This window comes from Meriones unguiculatus, chromosome 3 (assembly GCF_030254825.1).
Source record: "Meriones unguiculatus strain TT.TT164.6M chromosome 3, Bangor_MerUng_6.1, whole genome shotgun sequence".
Classification (NCBI taxonomy): Eukaryota; Metazoa; Chordata; class Mammalia; order Rodentia; family Muridae; genus Meriones; species Meriones unguiculatus.
The window spans coordinates 184,001,675-184,028,069 of NC_083351.1; the positions used below are offsets into that span (position 1 = coordinate 184,001,675).

The 26,395-nt window shown below is 42.7% G+C and overlaps 1 protein-coding gene across 4 annotated transcripts in view; it reads right to left on the reverse strand.

Annotated features, from left to right (window-relative positions):
* Positions 1-26,395, reverse strand: part of Astn2 (astrotactin 2) — a 995,804-nt gene that overhangs the window by 271,360 nt on the left and 698,049 nt on the right. For all 4 annotated transcript variants that reach the window (XM_060381206.1, XM_060381207.1, XM_060381208.1 and 1 more), the window contains 3 exons: positions 21,849-21,973; positions 18,580-18,684; positions 16,137-16,316 (listed from right to left, as the gene is read on the reverse strand). In XM_060381206.1, coding sequence (XP_060237189.1) covers positions 16,137-16,316; positions 18,580-18,684; positions 21,849-21,973 — 410 coding nt within the window. The remainder of the gene's footprint in view (positions 1-16,136; positions 16,317-18,579; positions 18,685-21,848; positions 21,974-26,395) is intronic.

The window sequence follows — 26,395 nt, forward strand, 5'->3', positions numbered from 1 at the left end:
GGCTAAATTCCCCATCACCCAGAGCACCCATTACCCTGCCTATTCCATAGTGGGCAAGGACATGTTGACCTAATGAGTAATAAAGTTGAATTAAGTCTTGGATGCTAAGCAGATGCCTTGCCGAAATGGGACTACATGGACTTCCCCCCTTCCCCCAACATCCTCCTGTTAAGTAAAATGGGTAATATGGTACAGTTTAAATGAAAAGAAGGCCTTTGAGGTTTGAAACCCATATACCAGACTACTTAGAGAAGAGTTATTATCCCCACAGCATCACCACCTAATGGCTCAATTTAGACTTTTCTTAAACCTACACAGAGCAAATGCCTCCTCACAATGGATTGTTGTAATCCTAATGCTGAGGCTACACCTATTAAGGCGTCCATGCTAATGTCAATATTACTAACTGACCAACAACTGGTAAGTACTTTGCAGTTGGAGATCTGAAACAGGAGTTAGATTTCTGTGCCTTTTTTAACAGATTGAGCCAGTTTGCCTATGCCTTCAGTGGATACCTTTTGCTGGGATACTTGTGGGGAAGGTACTTAAATGGCTGTGCCCTCACCCAGTCTTTGTGTACAGATATAAACACATTTTTCTTCAGGAGCACAATGATGACTACACGGATAACATCACTACAAAAGATTCATGTAACATATTAAATGAGGGTATGTGAATGAATAATCACCAAAAAAGCTCTCATCAAGGGAGACAGATCATTAAGTCACACATAGTAAAACTTTTTGCCACAATGGTCAACTTCCTGAAAATTATAACATAGTTCTCATTGAGTTTTACTTATGCCCATTTATCTAGTAACTCACAAATGGGCCCACTTTAACTGGGCAACAAAAACCAAAGGCTGTAGAATTGTCGGTGCTTTGGAATCTCTCAGTCCTCCTGACATCTATGAACCAGATTGGATAGCTGTAAGTTATCTCTTCTGATGCCTTCTTAGCTCCATGCTCTGCACTATTAGAGTACAATTACTGGCAACATACTGGGCTATTCTAGAAGTAGGTTGGATGTCATGGGATCTGAGTCTGGAGACTTTCTACATTTAGCAGCTTTTTAAACTTTGGGTCATGGAAACAGCTTTCTGAAAGCTTACTGAAGATCTTTGCTATACCATTGGTCCATATTACATAGTCCATCTGTTGTAGAAGGTTTCCTTTAGTCCTTTTCCCTTGAGAGTACCTTGGTACTATTGGTAATGGTTGCTTTCATTCCAAACACTTGGATAACTGGATGATTTTTTGAAGTCAACTGAATTAACAACAAGTCATGTTTATACACTTCACAAATGGTGTACCACCATGATATGCAATGAAACTTGAAGAGTTGTCAGTTTTGTAGGCCTGAGCTGGAATGTCCCTGAGAACAGGACAAGGACCCAGGAGTGGGCCCAAGTAGCTAAGTTTCCTGTGGTCATTTGCCCAGGACCACTGTATTGTTGGACTGTTGCCAATGATCAGTTCTGTTCCTGCCAATAGCAGCAAAAGCAGTTCCCTACTCAAGGCTGCCTCATTGGTAAAACAACACTGAATTGCTTTCCATAACATAAATCGACAATAACCATACACATAACTAAATCTCGGTAAAGTCATGTCTTACTTTGTCTAGCATCCCAGACAGGACGATTAGTGAGCATGTACTTGTTTCCTCTTTTACAGTTCACATCCTATAAAAAGATTTGCTGGAACTTAACTTTCTCCCAGATTCATGCTCCAGACCTCATAGACACCCAAAAATGCTATGTAAGTTCAAATCCATTTAACAAAAGAGTGCATATTTCAGCCATCACATGTCATAAGCAGATAACAAGATCCTGTATCCACCTTTCATATTGCAGAAAGCTGTCAAGCCCTATGTCCCTTTCCTTCTCTTCAGACTCACAGACAAACTGATAAGAAAGCATAGGTTGCAAGCTCTTGGTTGCAAGAGCAGCCACTCTACACCCCGCATCACTACCTCTGTATGAGGGCAAGCTAGCTGAACAAGGAGGGCACCGACAAACATGCCACACCAGATGGAAAAAGTCCATGGGGCTTCAGCCTTACACCAGGAACTACAGGCAGCTGAGTAAGTGGGAGCAGGAGGCATACATGCTTGCAATAATGGCTAATGAAAGAGTGGTTGTAAATTGAAGAACAGAGAGGAGGGGTATTCAGGAGGACTTGGAGGGAGAAAGGTCAAAAGAGGAATGTTGTAATTAAAGCACAATCACAAAAATCACGGTTCAGCTCGTCTCCTTTCCTGTCCACCAAAGCTATTGGGAGGCCCCTCAAAAGCTTCATCTTATAAGCAATGCATCATTTCAAATCCTGTAATGTGTGTGTTTTGCCACCAGCCTCAATATGATTTGGTGTAGGGGTGCACCTCCTGCTTAGAGGGACCTCAAAGCTTTAAGAGTTGAATATTGAAAATGACTTCATGATGTATGAGAATGTGGTAGTTTCATTTCAGAGCAGCCATATGTGGAATGGCATTCCTATTGACACTTAAAAACACTAAACCTATAAATCTTTTAAGCCTCTGGATGCGAAGGCTGTTTGACATACTTAATGGTTCTGTAAAGATGTCAGGAATAAAGTGAAATGGCATGGCTCAGGGGACACAGATGGGTGGATACAAATACCATCTCACCGCATCCAGGACTTAGAAGCTAGATCTAGGAGAATAAACTTGCACTAATTGACACATTGGGGAAAAGGTCACAGAATGAGGAATGGGAGTATCACGATCAGTCAGAGACAGTAACTGTTAGTGAAACGAAAAAAAAAAAAATCAAAAAAACCCTTCCATTCTACTCTAATGACAACTGCCCCAGATACCTTTTTGCTTGTCCATGAATTCAAGCCATTTAGTATGTATGGACTATTCTCAAATATCTTATAATGTTTTACACAAATAAAACTGAGCCCAAACTGAGCAGCATAGGCAGCCTATCTAAATGTAATAAAGCCTATATAAACAAAATGTCAGAAACAACAGAGAGTCTGGTTGGGGAGTAGCTCCCCAGGGAAACAATTTGCAAAGAGGAACTCAACTTTTTTTCTAGGAGATATCTCCTGTGATTTCAACATCTGTTGCAACTGTAACCCAAACTGTATTTTTCAGGTCTTAACCTTTTTCTCAGTTGGCTGGTATATATTCAGTTGCCTTTTAGTTTTGCTGATGTTATAGCCTTTAGGAGCCCACACTCAGCATGCTCAAAGCTGACTTCAGTGCTGCCACATCTGATGCCCATTCCTCACTTCACCTAAGGAGTACTAGCAGCCATTTTGGCTGCTGATCCTGGAGACTTGCTCTAGTGATTACAATACCTCTTACCTCCTACTTCCCATGATTCAGTCCTAAAGCCCTCATTTGTTAAAGCTTGCATGTAGTTTGAGTCTGTGCCTGCATCAAGACTATTACAGGTTTAGTTTTCAGAGTTAGGAAGTACTGAAGCCTTTAATATGTGAAACTAGGTGGAGTCTCATTAGGTTATTGGAAGAATGCCCTCAGAAAGCAGTTTTTAATGGGGCACCTTAATAATTTTCTGGAGATGACTTTAAAAACAAAAACAAAAACAAAAAACCCCCTCATATTTCCTCATCTGGTTTTCTCATTTCTGATTCATGACATACCTTCTTGCTCCATTGTAAGCCCCTACCACTGCTATTCACATCTCTCTGAACACCAGTTTACTGACTAATTTGGGGCCTTTGAAACTCCAAAACTGTGAGTTAAATAAATACCTTATTATGTATCTTCTAATTTTTATAATTATGCAAATCTAACTTATCATTATACATAAAACTAGCAACAGTGTTTTTCATATCCATTTATTCTTTTCTTTATCTTCAGGACAGCTGAACATTACTCTGCTCATCGTTTTTGTCTTTGGAATATTACTGTAGCTTCTTAGATTAGATTTTCTTGATTTTCTCTGACTTGCATCACTTTAGAGAATCATCTCAACTATGAAATAAGTGGAAGTCATCTCTTTTTTTTTTTTTTTTTTTGATTCACCCATTCTTTGTCTTGATGTAAAGTCACACAGGAAGAGAAGAATGAATTTTCAATGTTGTGGACTATAACTGTCACTAAAGCTGTTGCAAGCCCAAGAGATACAGTTAGATTCACAGCCTCTTGAATTCCCTCTCAACTTACAAAAGAAAAGGAGTTATCCACCACCTGAGTCTAAATCCTCTTCCTAATTCCTTTGAGAAAATTAGCTATTTTTAAGATAATGTTACTTCCTTCTGTATTGATAATTGTATTACATTAAGGATATTTCCTTTCTTAAACATTAATTGCCTTGATATACCAGACCTTAGGGACTTCTTCAGCCATGGTCTCCCAAAGAGAGAAGTTGCCATATTTGAGTAAGGGAATCAGGATGTTAAGAACAAGGACTCTGAGGATGAAATCTTGTGGTCAGGACTAGCATGTCAGGTGTACATTGCTATCAGTGCCAAGCCAGTTATGCCTGATGGTTATGTCTGTTTCTAAGACCTCACTTAGAATCTTCCCTCTGCCCCACAACTAAGGTGATGCTAGACCCAGCTAGCCAGTATCATGCAGGTTGAAATTATACAGATCTGATTGCTGCTTCTTAGCTCTCCTTGCTTAAGTACTTTGATTTAGTGCAGAGAGAACTACTCAGGAAGAATACTTTCCAAAGCACTGCCTGGGACCAAATGATATCAAAATGTAAATGATGACTATCAAAGCAAGAAAACACAAAGAAAGGGCGACAAGTTCCTAGTTGCCATCTCTGTGGCGTTTTATAACTTACTTTTATGCTCCCTACATGGTAATTTCCTACTCATAAATACACCAACTTCAAAGGGTGTTGTAAAAATTAAATTTAACTAGAAGTTAAGAGTTCAGCATACCTCCTGGATAATGAGTTCCAGTGCATGGCACCTGTTTTGATAGAAATGTCATGGGTCATGCAGATTTTGGAGTCAGACAGTCTTGGAATGGTATTCTGATTCTGCCTATTATCAACTGTATAACAATGAACAGACTCTATAGATTTCTACACACACTTACCTCTATATTTTTAAACAATGTATGTTTAGCCTTCTGCTATGCAAGTACAGTCCTCACATCCCACTTTGACTCCAGGCTAGGCTGTCTAACAACACTGCTTTCTTCTATTCTCACCACCAGGTTCATGCAAAGCTTATCTTCAAAAGCTTGCAGATTAACCAGGGAGAAATATCTATGGCTTAGCAAAAAGAAGGCATATATTTTGCTCTACTATAGTTACAAATGGAAAGAGCTACATCTTCATGGTGTTTGCTTGGGAAAACTAATAATAGCAATGATCATTGCCCCTCTGCTAGTCCATTGATAGGGGAAGATATCCTCCCTTCCATCTGACCCTACCCTATCAGGTTTCATCAGAATTGGCTGCATTGTCTTCCTCTGTGGCCTGGCAAGGTTGCTCCTGCCCAGAGGGATTAATTATTTATTACAATACTAGAGGAGGAGCATAGGGGGAGGAGAGGGAGAGAGGGTAGAACTGAGAGGTGCTACAGCCAAGGTACAAAGTGAATAAAATAAAAAAGAAAACAAAAATTCAAATTTTAATTCTTTGTGTGAAAATGGTTGAGCAATCTATCTCATTAGTATGCAAATCTGATTTCTTTATATTTAATAAATGTTAAAATAATATCATCCAAAATTGTTTTAAGTAAACTTACTGGTTGTTTATCATAAAAATGAATGATCATTGCTGGATTAATTATACCTCAATAATAAATGAAAATAATAATGAGTAGCATTCCCTGGCATTTATTATATGTCAGCTGCAATGATGGTCACTTTATAAACATTATTTCATTTAAACATCATTGTCATAACAATAATGCAACACAAAGTATTTAAAGGTTAGAGAAATTGAGGCTCAGAGTACAAAACTGCCTTGATCCAAGTCACATATCTGACAGTGGGACAGATGTCTCACATATAGCAGGGGTGTGTGTGTATGTGTGTGTGTTATTCATTGAGGGGGCACCAATGACTGACTCATGCTGACCAGTTCCTGCTGTGGACCCACACAATAGCTCATGCATTTACATAACCTCTGTGTGTGATAGAGATACTTTCATAGCTCTTTCTTGGTGCTTCCCTAACTGGTCTGTTGTTTTTGCTTCATTTGGTGATTCAGTCCTTTCTCTTTGTGATATTTCTCAGCTGTGCAAGGAGGTATAGAAGCTTCTCTAAGTACTATGTTACTTGAGGCATAAGCAATGCCCAAAGTTCATCAGAGAAGCCAGAGCATTCCTTGGCATCACCCAAGGAGATCCAGAGACTATTTATCTATAGTTGTTCCAAGATGTTTAACCAATAATCTAATGTGTCAGGCCTTTCCTCACATTCAACTTTGCCTAGAATCTCCTTCTCCTACAGTTTCTTCATGGCAAAAGGCCTCTTACGCACCCCAACCCCAGAGTTCTGCTAGACATCCAAAGAAACGCCCCAAAACCTTTTTGAAGAGGCAGGGGTCCATCTCTCAGCCCTGTACGTCTGTACCCCAGCTTCTGTGCCTCCACACACACCTTGGCCTCCTCTATCAGCATTTATTAAAGGACACTAAGGAGGAGCATATAGGAGAGCTTAATGGGAGGCAAGTAAAGGGAGACATTTTGCAATTGTAATATCAAACAAAATTTAAAGTAAAAAAATAAAAACTTTGGGTCATTCTATATGTTACCTTTCCCTGTTTGATTGTGAAACTTGTGAGAGAAACCGCTGTATTCTACCTACTTGTTATTCTTGGCTGTCTGGCGTATATCAGGAAGTCAAAACACTACTACAGACTAGTGGGGAAGTAAGGGAGAATGAAGAAAACCATCACCTGAGGTAGAGAGAAAAATGAAAACGCTTTTGTGGCATTTCTGAGAAGTGTGTACAGGGATCCTCCCAGGTCAACTTTGTCCTGAGAAAGACAGATGCTTCAGTGAGTGTATCCTCTCTCCAGACTTTCTCACTGAGAAAGTGAAGGATATTCTACAAAATCTCCATAATTGTGTCCAAGGAAACTTCATGTTCCTGATAAAATACTGCTGACAGAGAGATGTTCTGTCTAACAGCTCTATCCCCTTAGACCCTGCATTTCATGCTGGGAACTAGGTCTATGACAGAATCACTGTTGTTTGGCTCCAGTTTAGATAGAATCAAGATAACTAGCTTACAATGGTATCAGTCTTTTATTGTTTCTACCAAAGACTGTTCCTTACGTGATTTCCCATAAGTTCTCAGAGTTTCAGGTATGCTTTAGCCTATATTTGCATTTGTATACATGTGCACACACACACACACACTATATTATATGAGACAGTAAACAGTCTGCCAAGACATTACTGTTTATTTATTTATGTGTGTGTGTAAATATATGTATGTATGTATGTATTAAGTATCAGCAACCAGGCATCTGAATTTATTCTAAAATTTTAGAATAGTTAAGACAAAAAAAAAATACTTCTATACTTCTAGCTCATTGTTTTACCCTTTATGGGCACAGGTACTAATGCTGCATAAATTGGTCTCGGCTTGACATTCCCATATGAGGAATGGAAATGGCTAACATACACAAAAGAAGAAATGACCCAAAAGTCATTATTTTCTAGTCTCAGCCCCTGGCACATATTACTAAGAGATCTCTTGTTCTTCACTACTAAGATGGGCCGTAGCCCAGAATCTCTTTTACCATAGTACTCCAAGCATTCATTACCATCTGATTGCAATGGTCATGAAAGAAATGTAGGCCTGGCTAGATGATTTCTAATGTCTCTTCCCACTCTTTTAAGGTTTTTTTTTTTTTTTTCATTGTACCTTATAACGCTGCCTCTAAACTAAGATTTGGAAGCAAATTGTACCGTGGGGAACTGATGAGTAAGGAGTATTTTTACATCTGCTGAAGATGAGAGCTAAACTTTGATTCTTAGTGTTCATCACTTCTTTCAGCTGGCATAAGAGAAATGGAAATGTGAGCAAATGGTCCCTTGCGTTGGACGCCAACATGCGAAGAGCTCTCTGGGACTGTGGTAGAGGTGGATGAACACTGATCTTGATTAAAGTAGCCTGGGTTCAAATCTTTGCTCTGCAAGCCTCCCTGTTGTGAACCCTCTTAGCCTTAGTTTACTCAGGCATGAAATGCAGATAGCAATGCCTGTCTTACAGATGTGCTGTGAAGAGTGAATTGGTTGAAGTAATGTATATGAAAGTGCCTTGTAAGTTGAACTTGTACTGAGTGCATGGTAAGAATTATTATTCTTGGTTTACACCGTCAGGAAAAAAGACTAGGGAAAGACTAGGGTGTTCCATTGCAGATGGACTTAATCTCAAATGGGGAAACAAATGCTTTTTTTTTTAAATTTTATCTTGTGGAAACAGCAATCTCATGGCCCTATTTGTACTTAATGAACCACATGCTTTATAGTCTTTTTGCATGGTTTTGAGAAGAAATAAGTCAGCTCTCTCTTCTGGTGTGCTGCAAAGTAGGTGTTCAGCTTATATCTACCTCCTCACATCATTCCCTGCTCTCTATAAGAAATAACAGGACCTCATTGCTAGACTGACCCCACAACCATCTGTACAGAAGTTAGGATACAAGGGAAAGGGATGCCACCTCTCAATCCTGTGTCCAGGCTGAGCATTTTTACCCATGTTAGAGTTGAGGAAAGTGAGATAGGCCCTTAGTTCATGCAACTTGGCAATGAAAGAGCCAGGTTTCTCTGAGTCCAAAATGAGTGCTCTCAGATTTTCCACAGTGCTTCTATACAGTGCTTCATTCTTCTAGAAGCCGGGACTCGTTGGGACCACAATTAGGCTGTGTACCCTTTCTTCGCCAATAAGATACAAGTATAAACAAGTATAGACTAAGATACTAAGGTATGTTCATATGGATCTTCCAGCTTATGTAGTCATTCATTCTTAAATAAACATTGTTGATCAATGGTTAAGCATGACATTATAAATATTTACCAAGAGGAATGGTCTCTGGTTCAAGGAGCGTCCAGTCAGACAACAGAGACAGACCCAAACTATGAGTGTAAGATTACATACTAGGGTGAGTTAGTTACCAACTAGATATCTTCATAATCAAGATGCTTACCCTAGCCTGATTCTTCTTAAAAGGTTTCCTGCAAAAAAGACATTTGAGATCAGTAACCTAAAGTAACAAAGACTATGAAAGTCAACAGCCAGAAGAAGACCAAACTTTAGTGGGACTACAAATTGTTCTAGGGTCTGAAGGAGGGTAATAAGACTGAACAATAGAGAACAAGGGGACATACGGTGCTGTAGAGGTGGGATGGAGACAGATGGTACCTATAGGATTTTGATGCCTGGAAATGAGTTTAGACATTATCCTCAATGCAGTGATAAGACCCTAGGGAGTTTGAAACAAGTGAACAGCACAATAAAACCTCCAGTTTGATCTGTGATGGTTAAGTTTATGTGGCAAATTGATGGAGCCATGGGAGCCTTGATGGCTGGTCAAATATCCTGGGGATGTTGGAGGGAGTGACTTTGAGAGAGGTTACTATTTAGACTATTAGACTGTGTGAGTCATGGTGGACTCTGTAATAATATATTTTAAAATGCCACATGCACACAGAAGATCTGGAATGAAGAGATTTATTGTGCAGGCATAGGGAGAGAGGCAGAGAGAGAGATCGAGAGAGAGAGAGAGAGAGAGAGAGAGAGAGAGAGAGAGAGAGAGAGAGACTGTAGGAGAAGAGAGAAAGGTGGATAGTGGGGTGAGGTACCTCAGAGAGAGAGAAAACCAAAGCAGAGAGGGCAAAAGAGGAGAAAGGTAAGAGAGAGGGGTGGGGGTGGGGTGGAGGGGTGTCTTTTATCCCGAGCCCCTGGCGAGAGACGACTGATGTGTAGCAGCCTCTATAATGTGAGCTGTCCTCACCTAATCCATTGAAGCCTCAGCAAACAGTTAGGCTGACAACTGAGCTGGAACAATGTCTCTTACTAGGCTGCTCTAAACTTGTTGATGGTCTTTTGTGCTTTCAGATATTGGCTCTTCTTGAGCTTTAAGCTTCCAGCCTCCAGACTATAACTAATACTAGTAGCCTAGAAGTAAATTATCAGTTCAGCTAGGTCTCCAGCTTGCTAACTCCAGATATTGGAACTCCTTAGGCTCTATACTATAAAGTAGTTAATCAAAAGTCTATCTATGGCTATATCTCTCACCTGTATCCCTTTGTGTGTGTATGTGTGTGTGTCTGTATTTCATTCTGTTGGTGCTGTTTCTCTGCCAAAGGCAGAATGTCATGTACATCATTAGGGTTGTTCTGTGGTGTAGACGAAGGTGGGACAAAGCAGCTTCATGTAGGAGAATAACCCTGGAGCTCAGAGAAGCTATGACAGTCGCTTCAGGAGCATCCAGGAGCTAGGTGGAAATGAAAGTCGATGGGACTTGAGATGAGATGGTTAGGGAATTGGTAGAGGAGTAAGAGAAAGGTGGGGCTCAGGTTTCCTGGGCTCTGGCTCTGAACAGGTAATGGCACCTTTCACGAGACTTCTAGAAAAGCACTGGGTTGGTCGGGGTTGAGTTTGTGCTGCAAGAGAACAAGCAGGGTAGCAAACCTTGGAGGAAGGCTTGGAGCAGTAGGTATATGTGATGTATATGGTGAGGCCATAATGTGAGGACAACAGCAGAGAATATATTTGATTGACACACAGAGAGCCCTGGAATAGGGGCCAAAAGTACATGCCTCCTGTGCTACTTTTTGGGTTTGGCAGAGAAGGATAAGACTGCAAAGAGAGATGAAGACCAACAGGCGGGGAGGAAGGAGAGAGCACAGGCAGATCTGGTTTCATACAAGCAAGCGCAGAAATGCATCAAGCTGGAGGCAGTAGACTGTCAAATGCTACTGAAAGGTCAGACAAGAGGAGAAAAAAGAAAAAAAGAAAAAAAAAGGCCCCAGGTTATAAAATCGCTAGGGAAGTCATATGGCACCCTGGTGGTCTCAGATCCTGAGAACAAGCCCTTTCATGTCTCCTTGCTGTCTTTGAAGCAAGTTCCCTCAGGAAATAGAGAGCTCTGGAGAGTTCTCTAGTTCACAACAGCCCTTGGCTACACCTGTCAGCACAAGAGGAAGTGACATTTGACTACATCGTGGTATTGTCCTCCCCCCAGCCTGATGACCTGATCTGCCTTTAAACCCGCAAAAGACTTTTCAAAAAATGTAGCCCAGGAATGTCTCAGTTGACATTCATAAGTGCATGGTATTTCAGATGGAAATTGCATTCCCTAGAATTAGCCTGGAAAATTAAAATAGAGACAAAATACTTTTTAAGAGGGTGTTTATCTGTGGGAATCTCTATACCAGAAATTCAAGAAAATTCAAGAACTGGGTAAGTCTGGCAGAATGTTCTTTCACAGGAGACAAAGGCCTGGGAGCTATATGCTTAGAAGAAGCCTGCTAATGATTGAAAATACTTTGTTTCTACACTGTCTTTACTTTGGATTTGGATTTACTGCTGTCCTTCCTTCTATTCCTCCTTCTCCTTTTTGTCCTCTCTGTTTATTCACAGAAGCTAAACAATTATTTCACATATTCACATCCATCCACTTATAAAGTCACTTTCTGCATACACAGACCTGTAAGACTTGTAATTTATGCATCCATCACAGACTAGTACTTAGCAAAAAGTGTCACCAACCCTGGTTGATTCCTCTTTGTCTACCTCTACAGCTCCCTCTTCTGGTTCTAATACTGTAGCTGAAGTCACCCACTCCCCACCATTCCTGATCCTGTATCAACTGACAAATGATGGTTGCAAAATCTCAGTTACATCTTCCCCACAGCCCAGATCGTACCTCTGAATACAACCTGGGAACACTGTGATCTAAATAGGTAGAGGAATCTGTTGCTCCAGCTCAGTCCTAGACACATCTATCCACTGATTTATTACCTTATATAGACTGCACAACCACTCTGCTTGTAAATATGAAAACTCTCTCAGAGAGTGAATCCATTTGCCTATGATCACTCACCAACCAAAAGTATGTCTGTGATTTTAAGGAGGGCCCAGCTGACTATGAAACTTCATTTTATTCCCAAATAAAAGATGTTATTCACGAGTGACTTTATAAACACACAATCATAATTGAAGACTCAATATCAAGGTAGAACATGCAGATATTAAAGCAGACTATGAAATAAAGCCACAGCTAGGGAAAGGGGGATACATGTTTTGCAAGTATATTACTAGCACAAGATACTCAGAATGTCCCATGGGCTTGAGGAAAGGCATGTGGACCCAGGTGATGGTTATAAGAACCTGACAGGCTGAGCAGGTTTCATGCTAATCTTGCCCAGGATTTCTAGCTTTCAGGGATGATTTTTTTAGGGCCCACCTTTTCCTGGATTAAGATTACTTCAGTTACTTCTTTACTGACCTTCCTAGTCTTCCAGGCTTCTCCATACTGATGGAAGCCAAAGTCCCCATCTGGTGGCAGATAACTCTATCTGCCTTTATGGATCTTTCCAGTCATCTTTGGCATAATTAGGGGCTAGTGTTCTGGCATTTACTTTTCCCTATTACAGAGAAGAAAATCCTCAGACCTCTTGTTTCTACAGGGGACACTGCTGAGCTGAGCAATTTCTCCCAGTCGCCACTCCTCAAATGAGCAGAACTAGCAAATAAGATCTGTAGGCCAGAAAACAGCTAGGATACTTATTTCCATTGTCTGGAGATGCTGACAGTAGGGATGGAAGCTCTAGGCCCAGGTTGGGATTCAGTCCCCAGTGCCCTCACTGAGGAATATGTGACAAAGAGCTCATTTTCTCTTCTCCCTTCTGCAAAGGGAGGTGTATGTACTTTTTCCTTCTTTGCTTCCTACAGTAGACAGTATGATAAGAGAGTGGTCACGTACCAACTGTAGAGAGCTATGAAAATGTTTACGGTTGTTTTTAAGGTCTTATTTGTTTTTTTCCCTGGCATGGTCTTTCTAGTCCAGGATAAGCTAGCTGCACACGGCTGCTGGATTGAAAAGACGTTTGCAAAGCCACCCTTCCAACGGCACATGTTGTTCATAGGGAGAAAGACGTTTGCAAAGCCACCCTTCCAACAGCACATGTTGTTCATAGGGAGAAAGACGTTTGCAAAGCCACCCTTCCAATGGCACATGTTGTTCATAGGGAGAGAGATGTTTGCAAAGCCACCCTTCCAACAGCACATGTTGTTCATAGGGAGAGAGAAAGACTGAGATAGCACAGTAGGAAGGCTAGGCCAGACCTACATTCTTCAGCCGATGCCTGTCATTTCCATTTTATTTCAAGGAGTTGTTTTTCATGTAGCTGATAAATTTTGGAAATTGGACCTGTATTGTCTCACCTCGTCCACCCAAAAATTATGAAACGGAATTACCCTTCTTAACATGAGGAATCTGAAATCTTGGAACTGCTAGGTCAGTGGATATATACAGAGTTCAAGATGTGTCTGTCCTGTTTCATTGCTGCCTGAGCTCATCCTCTCACAAGCTCTGTTCCCAGTTATCAGCTACAAACCCAGACTTAACAGGCCTGAGCCCTGGTGTTTATAGTATATGTTGATTTTGCATGATTGATGGCTTGGAATAGAAATGATATCAACTGTCTCTGAATCCAAAGGTTTTCCAATATCATTTTTCTTTTTAAGAACTCCCCAGTCTCTGTATTACTTCCCCATTATTAAAAAATAAAATAAAATATATCAACACTTCTGTTGTACCATAGCAGGTAGGAATAGAGAAAGAAACACAGAAAATCAGTTATGTTGGCTTCAGAGCATCTGTATATTCTTCTTGGAGCAAATATAGGCCGTGAAAGGAATAAAAGCATATGGAGAATGGAAGCCCAAAGATGGATAGCCACAACGCCAAAGTCGCCCAGTCCTTGAAGGGGTTGGGGGACTCCAGTTACTCCTTCAGATTTTTTTCTACCCTCTTCTTTCTTCCACATTTCTTTTAACAAATTCCATTTTTATTACAGAGTGGGATATTATTCCACAAGGAAGTCTAGGCCCTGAAAGCAACCAAAGATGGATATGGGATGGCATTTAGCATCACAGTAGTGTCCCAGGCCATGGATATGGCGTGAAGCAAATTAGTTCGGTGGCCACAGCAAGAGAGGGTTTTTATAAACATAACCTAATTGTATTACTTCAAAGTCCTGAAGCTTATTGCCCTGCTTAATGATGCATCACCTTATTTATAGGGTGGCACAACGAGACTTCTATTGATTTAATGCACTTCCTTAAAGACTGTCACTGTCACAGCCATAAAACAGAGCTGTTCCCTGACAACTCAATTATGTCCTCTGAGCCTATTAACTACCCAGGCCCCACACGGTTGCACACAGGATGCAGGCAGGGGTGCAAAGCCCCCAGAGGCAGAACAAAAGGCTACAAAATAGCCAAGGTAGGTTCATGGGTTCCGTCCCACCCCTGACAAGTACTGATAAAGGGCATGAAGCAGGTTCAGTTTGCCTTGGCCCTGATACATGAATCTGTGCGACTTAGTACAGACTTGCTCCTCCCAATGAACGTTTATTTTCACAAGGGCAAAGTGAGGAGCTGAGTTCAATGAAAACTCCAAGGGCCACAGTGTTCTGTGATTTGTCCTGTGGAGAAGGTAAAAGCAGATTTGTACCATCAATCCTCACCCTTTCTAACAATCAAAAGCCTTTCTTTTTACAATTAACTTGTATCAATCTTATTAACAATAATAGAAAGCACTTTAATATAACTGGAAAGAGGAAACAAAGAAAGAAAAGAAGGAACAGAGGTAAGGAGGAAGAGAAGGAGGAAGGGAGACAGGAAAGAAGGTAGGGAGGAAGAAAAGGAAGGAAGGAAGGAAGGAAGGAAGGAAGGAAGGAAGGAAGGAAGGAAGGAAGGAAGGAAGGAAGAAAGGAAGGAAATGGCTTTTGTAGCCAGCTAGTTCCAACTGCGAGTTTCAACATGGGCCCTGCTATTTATCAGCTGTGTCTCTTTGGGCACTTGACTCAGCATGTCTGAGGCTCAGTTTCTCAACTGGGAGACTTCGTTTCTCAAGTACACTGACCAATTAATACATATGTATGCTGCCTGGGAGATCTGTCAATGGTTAAAGAGTTTGTGAGTAAGCATGGGAACCAGGATTTGGAACCCTAGCACCTGTATACATCTTCAGCAGGTGTAGAAGGCTGCTTGTAATCCAGCACTTGGAGGGTGAAATACAGAAGGTGCCCGTAAGTTGGCTAAATAGATTAGCTGGATAAGTGAACTTGGATTTAAAGGAAAGATGCTGCCTCAATGGGTAAGGTAGAGAATGATCAAGAAGAGCTCCTCAAGTCAGCCTTTGGTCTTCACACATAATTATACATATACACATGCACACATTTATACTCATGGGACACCTATATACCACACACACACACAAACACACAAAAATGTCAGCCACGCTTTTACATATATGTGATATTTCCAGCTTTGTAAAATGCTAGTCTGTATATCACCTCCCCCTTTCCTTGTAGCTGGCAGATAGGACTGGTTATCAAAGTACACATTTCACAGGAATGGAACACTGAGGACATAAGGGAAGGACTTTCTCTCAAGGTCAGTGGCAGAGACTAGTCTTGTGAACTAGACCACCATAGGCTGAAGGAATTAAAAATCTATTGACAAGAGAAATTTAAGATGTGGTGACCTTCCGTGAGGATGACTGCCTCTTTGTGGAGGACATTTGAAACTGTCTCCTGGGACTTGGCAGGGAGGAGTGAGAGTTCTTCCTGCCTTCTCCCAAGAAGCCCAAAGAGAAGGCATCATGGAGACCCCACTCTTCCCCATCTGACTTTATCTTAGGCAACTGTTTCAAGGAGAAACCTTGATGAAAAAACCAAACGAAACCACCACCACCAACAACAAAAACATACAGTCTAAGGAAATCATTAAATGTTTGAGTGAAAGAATCCAGAGGCAGCATGTTCCCTCACCCTGCCCAAGGTAAAGCGAAGCTCAGAGCTTCACAGCTTCGCAGATAGGAGAACCGGGATTTAGATCTGCCGAGGGAGGCTCTGTTGCTTCCTCAGTTGTTTCTCCTGAGCACCACACCTGGCCATCACCTCCAGCAAGCCCCACACCCCCAGGCTTACCTTTCTGATATTGAAGCCATAGCTGCTGCTGGACCTTCTTGCTGGGAAAGTGGATGATGCACGTGAGCTCAGAACCGTACAGAGCCTCTGCAATGTAGTGGGATCCATAGTGCTGGATGAAGGACAGCAGCTCATCCCGACTGCTCTCTTTGGTCAGGATCTTTAGGACATTGGTGAAGCCTAGAGGTAGAGGAGCATGTGTGAGTAGTTAGACTTCAGAAGTTGCTGGCCAAAAAATTTTATATGCCAGTAAAGCTCTTCCCAGCTAGCATTTGCGGCCTTTGTCCTCATCACAGCAGGAGCAGGTTGTCATCGCCAGCCTTACATGCTTACAGCAAAGGCTTACTCTCACTGCCAGGTACTGTCACGTAGTGGAACTATTCTGAAGAGGAAGACTTGCCAACCTACATGATAGTCTCACTGCTGCATTTGTCCCAGGTCAATGCACACTCCCTTCCTGCTCTAGCTTCTTGCTGTCTTCCTTTCCACCTCTGCCCTTGTTTCCTGAGACAGTGGACTCTTTGCTGAGATTGTCATGGAGTTTGCTTGCTGCTTGCTGCACTGTCCCAGTTCCCTGATCGTTTGGCTGTATATAGTGTCTCAGGAGCTGCTGTTCCTGTTTCACTCTCCTCCTGGGTCTTCCAGGGCCTTCCAGCAATGGGAGACTAGTTCCCTGACGATTCCAATTCTAACCCAATTCTCTCTACAGCCACCAACTCAGCTTTGGTATGAGAAACTCCTAGGAGAGTTTCAGACAGTAATGGCACCCCAAAACACACTGTTTTGATTTTCAAACAGCCAGTCACACGACTGGCTCCTGGAATACAACAAACACCAGCCATAGTTATTATAAAAACAGCCAGTGCCACATCAAAGGGCAAGCACCTCTCCAACATTGAAAATGAGCTCCAATTTGCCAACGTTTGATTTACAAGGAGCTTCCAGGAACATCATTACTCATTAATTAAAGCAGGTACACCTTTGTAGTTCTAACAGGAATATCACAGTTATATTCACAAGTGTAGGGTGAGGGGGTGGTGGGGAACAGAAATAGGACTCAAAGAAAGGGTGCTTGATTAGAACAACCTCTCTCCATCAACCTGTTAACTCATGCAACAGGGTAATTAATGTAGCAGGATTAATAATGTGATGGTTTCTGTTAAGTAATAAATGACAATACTTCAGATGATGCCCCCTGACTCCCTTAGCCAGGCAGACAAAAATACAACCAAATGACTGTTCTGTTTTCTCTTCTGGCACATACTGGCTGTGTGACCTTGTGTTGGTTACTTAACCTCTTTGACCTTTAGTTTCTTTATCTGATGACAGATAGGCTAAGTTATTACTCTGCTTGAAGGACTGCTGCAAGGTGTAAGCCATGAAATATTATAACATGCTTGACAGATGTCAGCAACAGTCACTGTTTGTACAACTCAGAGGGTCAAGTCCTCTCAGCCCCAGGTTGAAAGAGCCCCATTTTGCTGATGAACAAAGTAGTACTGAAAAACAAAATGAAAGAAAGAGAAACTCAAGAGATAACTCGGGGACACACTGCCAAGAAGCAGGTGTTGTCAGAACCAGAGCAGAAACACCCAGCTAGGTCTCTTTTGTCTAGGGACCTTTATTGAATACCTTACGCTCCAGTTTTCATTTATCTTATTCTTCAGTCAAACATGGGCACCAACAAGGATTCTTTGTTACTTTTTGGAGATATCAGAATAAACAGATCCCATGCCCTGGCTCCAGTTCTTCAGTCAGAGGGGTAGACAGACATGATTCAGATACAAAGAAAACACCTGTTAGTGCTTTGCTGGAGGTATTCCAACACATGGCTTTTTTTTTTTTTTTTTGCACTATTTATTGAAGAAGGGAGAGTGGAGGAGGCACCAAAGAGTTTAGTGTGTCCATCTCCCCAGCAGGCAGAAACAGGAAGAAGGTACAAGAGTGCAAAGTCATGAACAAATGTGTCCCCTCTCAGAAACTGCTAACTGCTTGACCCTAACTGCCTGAGCTCAGGGCTCCCGTGGACAAAGAATGGATGGCACGTGAATGTGGTGGTGAAGAGCGGGGATACCTGCTACTGCTCTGTAGAGATGGGCAAGGGGGAAAATGAAGAGAGGACCGGTAAGAGGAGGAGGCGAAATTACAACCCAGAAGCACTTTCAGAACACAAACATTACTTAGGTTATTGTTTATAGTCTTCCCATTGTCATTCTTCTTTACCCTGCTCAGACATCTCTTCCAGGAAGCTCCTTCTGTGTCAGGGCCTCATTGATGTGCTGTCCCTACTGCAGGGTGCTAAGGTAACTGGCTGCTCTGCTGTCCCACCTGGATGCTCCTTTATGCATTAGTACCAGCCAGGGCTGGGCGCATCCTTAGCCCTCGAGACCCTGTTCTGAGTGACCGTAAGTCGTCTGGTTGCCAGCTGGGCAGTAGTCCTCACCTGCCGAGAGGGTGATGGTGCTCAGTTTCACACGATAGAGGTTGCTCCTCACACGCCACTGCTGCACCATGGGGTAACCCATGGCCTCATCGTACCTGATGTCTCCTAGAGGGACAGATAAGATGGCCACATGAGCTCAGTGTTCAGAAGCCATACCCCAATGCACACTCTACAGTTCTGGGCTCTGCTTACTGGCCACCTCTTCAAAGAGAAACAAGCTTGGTCCTAACTGTTGCTTTTATTAGAACCAACCATTTTACCTGCTTTCCACCACCATGCTTCCAACCCTATCTCTGAGTTTCTCTTGAGCTTCAAATATCCCTCTTCCTTACATGCAAAAAGTCAAATCTATATCCTACCTACCTAGGTCCATCTGCAACTTGTCATGGACATTGTCTCAGATTTCCCATCTGACATTGCCGCTATCTGTGCTTATCTTATAAGCATAATGTGGGGCTTGCAAATGGCAGCAGAAGTGGACGGTCTTTTAGAAAAGAGAAATTCTGTGGCTCTAGACCAGAGGTCAGGGGCACATTTTCTTTTTCAGCCCATTTGCTTCACAGTGGTGTGGCTGATTTTGCACTGAACAACAGAGCTGAACAGTTACAAAAGAGATGACTTAAAAAAATTCTATACATGTACTGAATATACAAATGTACCACACAAATACCCATCCACTAGTGTTTGCTGACCCTGGTGTAGACCACTGGCTGTTAACACGGGGGTTTAAAAGCACCATGTGGCAACCCTGCCTACCTACAATAATATTCCCCATTCCAAAAACATTCCAAGGACATTTGTCTAAACAAGCTAGCCTTTTTAATTTCAGCACATTACAATAATTAAAACACACTATAAGACTCTGTGACGGTGCTGCTGTTCCTGGAGCCTCTTTTACATAGAAGGATAATTAAGAATGCACGTTCTATAAAATGAATTTCAGAAAACACAGGTATTGTGGCGACCAAATGTAAACAAAGAAGAAACTCAGCAAACATGTTGGCAAGCAGTTACCACTGGGTAACAGATAAAGGAAAAGAAATGCATGAAAAAAAATCTGATTTGTATCTGTCTTCATTTTCTAACATTTCCACTCAAAGCTTTGCTTTCTCTCTTGTTTATAATTGTGAAAAATGCATTAAAAAAGAAATGCTTGTCACATTAGCAGTTATTATTGTTGCTATGTATCCATGCTTTTTTGTGCCTCTGCAAACAGCAGGCACATTTCCTGTCCCTTTCTCTTGTTCCCTGCTGAGGAGGCACTTAAAGAGATATTTGATACAGAGATTAAAATGAGAATCTCATTGGAACAAATGATTTCTTCCTGGACATTTCTGTAGTATTAAAGTTGTCCATTACTGTCAGTTTTTTTTTTTTTTTTTCTCCATCCTTAGCCTTTTCAGGAATGATATAATTTTAGATGCTTTCATTTTCAAGTAAAATATTCATGATCCTCTAAGAGATATGTCCATTGGAGTGAGAATGTTTAGTTATAAATATGTCCTCTCTGTTTATCTATTCTGTCTTGCCTATGCTCCCTATGTGATACTGGGGAGGAGAAAGAAAGTGGAGGGAAAGAAGAAAGAGAATACTGTGCTCTGGATCCAGGGAAGAGAAATCAGTCTGTTCAGAGAGTCCTAGACACCAGGGTCCAGGCAACTTCTTCCCCTCCCTTATCTGGTGCTGCCTGGTCATGTTCACAGCCGTCATTTGCAGGGAATGGGGCAGTCAGCCACGGAGCCTCTGATGAGGACAGCTGAACACTCCGCTGTGGGATCTGGAAGAACCCTTCCCTTCCACGGTGTGGAAGTCAAAAGCAGGGAGGTATCTTCTGTCTTTCGAGCAATGTTTAAAGCAAGAAAGATGTTGTAGAAAAGGCCCGATGCCCAATCAGTGGAGAAAATTCAACCAAAATATTCCATGTCACTTAGAATTTCTATGATCTTAGGAAGGAGAAAATTAAGGAAGGCGTAGAAGTCTTCAGCACTTTAAAGAAGATGTTTCATCTGTGCATTCATTTGCTCTGCATCTTCTTTGAAGTGGAAAAAGTCTGGGAGGTGGTATAAGATAATGGACAAGACATTCATTTTGGCGTTCAGACCAATTGGGTTTAATCCTTAATGATAATTTTTACACTAGCTATGCAATCTTGGAGGAGTATATGGCCCCTTAACCATTTGAAAACAGAATAGTAACACTCTTCCAAGATCATGTTGGCTGAAAAATACCTTGCCTCCTGAGGACACCTTCAACCAACGTGGTGTCTCCTGTCTGTGCCATTTTACAGGGCAAGCTCATGGTACTTAGATCTTTTTCTCCTTGTCACTCAGAGCTTGCAAGTGATGGGGTATTTGTCACACTGCAGTATAATTTCTGTGGGACAATGCTTCTCTAAAGTAGAAGAGTCAATCATCCGTGAGGGTGGTCATCCTGGTTAATGGCCACCACCAATGAGTATATCACAAAAGTAGAACAAGTCTACTTCTCTTAGGGAGTCAACTCCTCCCCCTACAACAAACAAACAACAAACAAACAAAACAAAAACAAGAGGTATCAGAAAATTTGGTAGAAGTTAAGGGAGAGAAAAAACATGCCCTGGAACATGACAGAAAATCATGGCACTTCAGGAGATCCTGTAAGGTTCGGAATGGTGGGAATGACAGGCTAGGATGGAAAACAAAAGGGTGCAGCACTGTTCATCAGGGTGGCCTAGTGTATGTCTTGGCTGACCGTGGGTTTCTTGCAACCTGAATTCCTTACTTACAAACTGGTATAAACAAAACTCACTCAACAAATGGTTCAGTGACCACATACAAAGAATAAGCCACATAACTCAAATGCTCCCAAGGGAGAGAAACTCTTGCTTTAAGAGTATATTGAGTTTTACTTTAGAAAGATTTTTAAATGAACAAAGAAAACAAAATACTAAAAGCAATGAAATATCAAAAAAAATTGTCACTTGAGTAGAAAGTGTTTGATACTTGGACACGGGCAAAGCCTCACTGGGAAAAGGTAGAAAATTGTTCTTGTTCTCAGGGAGGTGCCTCTCATGGATGGAGGTCTTAGCCAAGAAGCTAGAGTCTTCCTAAGCTCCTCACTCTATATGGTTCCTAGCAGGAGCTCAGGATAAGACAGAACCCGGCTCTCAGCCCATTCTTCTTGAAGGAGGAGTCTAGCTAGGCTAGGACATCCTGATATGTTCTTGTAGCTCAGGCAACTGGTATTGCTGTGGTCTGCGAGTTTATAGAGGTCTCAAAATTTCATCTTACCAGTGAGCAGCTGAAGATCTGGGAGGGGCTCAGAGAGGACCCCACGGCATTGCTCTTCCACAGGCAGTGGGATCACCAACAGCCCATCCGCCAGCTGGGGAAAGTCCTTGATGAAGTTGTTCTCCCTGTGGGGCAGAGGAAAGAGATTGCAGAGCAGAGAAGGGAGCACAGCGATGGAGGGACAAAGGCAGAGAGCTTGTTGGAAGAGGCTGGGTACCCTTGCAGTGATGCTAGCTTTCTGAATTTCCGCTCTGAGAGCGTAGCACTGTCCACAGTGTACAGAGAACATGCAGGCTGGGCATCAAAGCCTGGAGCACCCATTGGACTAACCACTCACTGCTTCTCTCACAACCGGAATTTTCCTCTCAACAAAGGAGGCTTAGATCTCAGGGCTGTTGTAAACACTTAATGGGAACAATCTGGCAATTGTTTAAGACATCCTCTGAGGCTCCATAAACTATATGTTTGGCCGTTAACCATCCCTTTGCATAAGCAATGGCAGGGGTAAACCTGCATGTGAGGGAACGGAGCCTCACATAGTGTTGAGGAAAGGAACAAGGCTGAGCTGAAGAAAGGAAAGCTTAGAAAAGCACTTATGTGTCAAGGTAGAAGGAACACTAGAGATGCTCATGCTCAGACAAATGGGGAAACCTAAGGTCTGGAGAAAGGGAATGCCTTGTTTAACCACAACCAGGAGACTGGACACAAACTCAGGTTTCTTTACTCCCAGGCTAGTGCTCTTTGCCCTATCCTAACTTCATATGAGCCTGCCTCTAAAAGATCACAAGACAAACCCCTAGGTGACCCCAGAATACTGAATCCTGGATAGATATGGCTTCAGAGAATAGTGGTGGCAGGGAGTGCAGAAAAATGACAGATCTCATTATTCTAGACAAGGGACTGACCTAAAAATGGAACATCCAGCCACGAGAGATGAAAAGCTTGCTGATGCTAAGAGTATGCAAGCAGGAAATGTGACAGCATCTGGCGAGCAGCACACCAAGGCCATTTCCCTAGTTAACCTGACTTGTGAGATCCCTTCATGTTCAGAGACCCTCAAAGTTAGAAACACTAATTATAACTGGACAGGGAGGAGGAGAAGGAGGAGGAGAGGGAGGAGGAGAGGGAGGAGGAGAGGGAGGAGGAGAGGGAGGAGGTGAGGGAGGAGGAAAGGGAGGTAATAACCAAAGGAGGAGGTTACCTGGCACAGGCAACCTTGAAATGAAAATCAGAGACAAATACAAAATGTGTGATGCCAAACCATGGCTTTTGAAGCCTGGACTACAAGCAGTTCAGAAGCAGCTGAGAAACTGCCAGCTGGATCACCCTCTTGTCTTTACAGCATATGCCCACACTATCTCCTAGACACTTTTGAAGTCTGTCACCAACCCATTCATTTACTGAAAATGTTCTCTAGGTCTGCGTCCAGAGAAGGTGATGTTATCTCAAACATCATCCATCATCTTCCCCATCATTCTCTTTGCCATCTCTATTATTCATTGCATCCTCAGTTTGCTAGGTTCTACATATACCTTAATATTTAATCTTCACAGTGGCTCCTGAGCTAGTATTATGTGTAAATAACAGATAAGCCACAATGAGATTCTGGGTTGATGAGAGTAGAATTTAAAGCCAGGTTTAGCATAGTCTGGGCCTCTTTTTAGGGGTTACGTGTGCACTACGGTGAGTTTCCAAGCCACTCTTACCGTGTAGCATGGCATTTTGTGTGTATCCAGTGTCAGTCTGTGGAGCCATACGATCTGCTAAGATCTGCTAATCTGAGGGCCCAAAACAGCACCGGGCAGAGAGAAGACAGCTTTTCAGGCAACGGAAACACTACACAGAAGGTAACACCAATGAAGTAGTTGCTGGGGCTACAGGTCTTTCCTCAAATGTGCAGTAAAATGGAAGGTGTCCAGGCTGGTCACGTAGCCCTGGGTTTGAGCACTATGGGCAGAATGACCAGCTTTGTCCTTAGTCCCCCAGATCTTCCCAGCCTGCTGAGAAAGAGACTGGCCGCATGGTGGAGCCAGTGAGCTCATTGTCAGGCGTTAAGGTTGGATTGGAAGAAGCCCTTTGTCATGTCTTACAGGCACTTTACTCGGTAGGTAGGAGAAACTAGATTTGATGGCTCTGAACACCAGGCTCCGGGTCTCCCCACATGACACCCAACCTGAGAAACGAGGAACAAGGTTCCTCAGTGTTTTCATCTGTAAAATGGGGATCGTAGAAGAGTCCCAGCTTGCTATGGTGGAAGAATGGAAATGACCTTATTTAACACCTGCTGTATGTCAGGTACCGCAATGAGCACCCAACTGTATGAAGTAAGTGCTGTGACACTGGTCCCCAGCGAAGAGGTGAAAACTTCAGTTTAAAAGGACCTTTATAGCCTGAGACCGCACAGCTGGTCAGGGTGAGTCCTAGGCAGCGTGGACACAGAGTCGTAATTCTCATCTCAGTAAATGTGAGGGCTGAAAGCCCTTCCCCAGGACGGACAGAAGGAAGTCCTCAAAGTCCTCAAGGCTTCAGGGCCTGAGATTGCCTGACCCCAAGCAGACCACGGTGGAGAGAGTGGCCTGTGGCATCTCACAACCTGACTGTGCACAGAGGTTCAGTTCTCACTGTGGCCTCAGAAGTCCTCACCGTGAGGCGGGCACAGGCACATTCTTCTACGTATGCAATAGGGAGAAGGTGGCTCTACAAGATGCAAAGGGTGCACCAGTGTTTAACAGTCAGAGCGCATTTGCTAATCAGGCTGGGGCGGGGTTTACGACTTTAGGGTGGGAGCCTCTCTCTAGATCCATCAACTTACCTCTATGTTTTTAAGACTGCAGAAGAGGGAATCTATAACCACTAGTACCCTCATTTCCTTCTTTCAACCCCGGTGCTTCAAGTCAGCCTTAGGATTTTAGGGACATCTGACATCAGTGGCCAATGGAAAGCATACATGGGCAACCCTGAGTGGCAGGAAACATGGCTTTAAGGTTCCTCTTCTTGAATAAATATTTCACTCTCATCTTCCAGAAAATGACTTCCAGGGAGTAGCCTGAAGGAGCTCATGAGGGAAGGGAGGAGTCAATTGTCATAAAAAGCTAAGAGTGAAGCAGGCAGGCAAGAATGAGTGAAGCATTGACTGCACAGGACAGCCAGTCTGCCAGGTAATCCATTCCTGGCTGGCTGAGCAATGGCCACAAAACTGCATGGCCTCTGCCAGCAGAGGGCGCCCAGGGCCTTCACATCAGAGTGCTGGGGGAAGAGGTAAAATACAGACGTGGGTGGGGGAACAGCTCTGGATAAATTCTGCCTGGCAAGGAGACCTCAGATGAAAGCTGAGGGAGCCTGAAAGTCCAAGGCTGAGGAAGGGACCCAGAGGCGGCCTATGGTGGCTCAACATACGACAACAAAAAACAATTGGCTCCTTAGCTTTTGTGATTTTCTCTCTCCCTTTCCTCCTCCAACCACCGTGTGTGTGTGGGGGGGGGGGGGGGCGGAGGGCGGGCAGGCACTGTTAGTCACATTTATAGATGGGGAACAGATGCTGAGAAAAGTTAACAAAAACTTGTCTGAGTGAAGTTCACAGTTGGGAAATGACAGTAGCTACAGGATCTGGTCTACTTTCTTGATCATAGACTAAACCAGACCCTCTTGGAGATCAGAGCAGGGAGCCATGAGCAGAGCCACTGCAGAGCATGCTTTCATGCATGTGGGTTTGTGTGTATATTTTGTAAGTGAATAGTGTTATTTCAAATTAGCACAGGGTCACCATTTTAGACAAATGTCTTAAAAATCCAGCTATGTAAAAGTTAAATCTCTACTGATATTATGTGGAAACAACTCAGCAAAAATTTTAAGCACACACTGGGAACTTTGACACTGAGTGAGTAACAGTTTCTTTGAAAATTCAAATGGATTCAGGGCATGTTTTCAGCACCAGGGCTACAACAGAGGAGGAGCACAGGATGTTCCTCCACTGGGGAAGACCAAGAATGAATGCTGATCTGTGTTATTATGGTCTGGAGGAATAAGGATGCTGTATTATAGTCCAGAAGAATAAGGATGCTGTTCTACAGTCTAGAGGGTTGAGGATGCTGTCTTACCTAGCATACAGTACAGCCCCTGCTGACTCCAGCTGCCCACTCAGGCCCAGCACTGCCAGGCTGCCCTTACTGGCTTCTCATGGGACAGGTTCCCATTTGACAACCCCCAGCTGGAGCGTGTCCTCTCTCTGGGAGGTTCTTTTCTCTGCACCTGGACCACTCCTGTTTACCACTCAGACCACATAACAGGTTACTGCATTTAGGAAAGCACCTCAGATTAAAGCTGTCACACACATTTTGGATCATGTTATTTTTTTTTTCCCCAAGAAAGGCTTCACAATTTATAGCTAAAAATCCTGTGGTGGAAGACCTGTATTTCTTATTGTACTACAGGCTCCATTAGGCCCCAGATGAGGCACTGAGGCACAGGGAAGGCCAAATTGTGAGACTGAATACATATGAGTAAAACAAAGATGCTTGGTGAGTATTTATTGATAACATGAAAGAAAC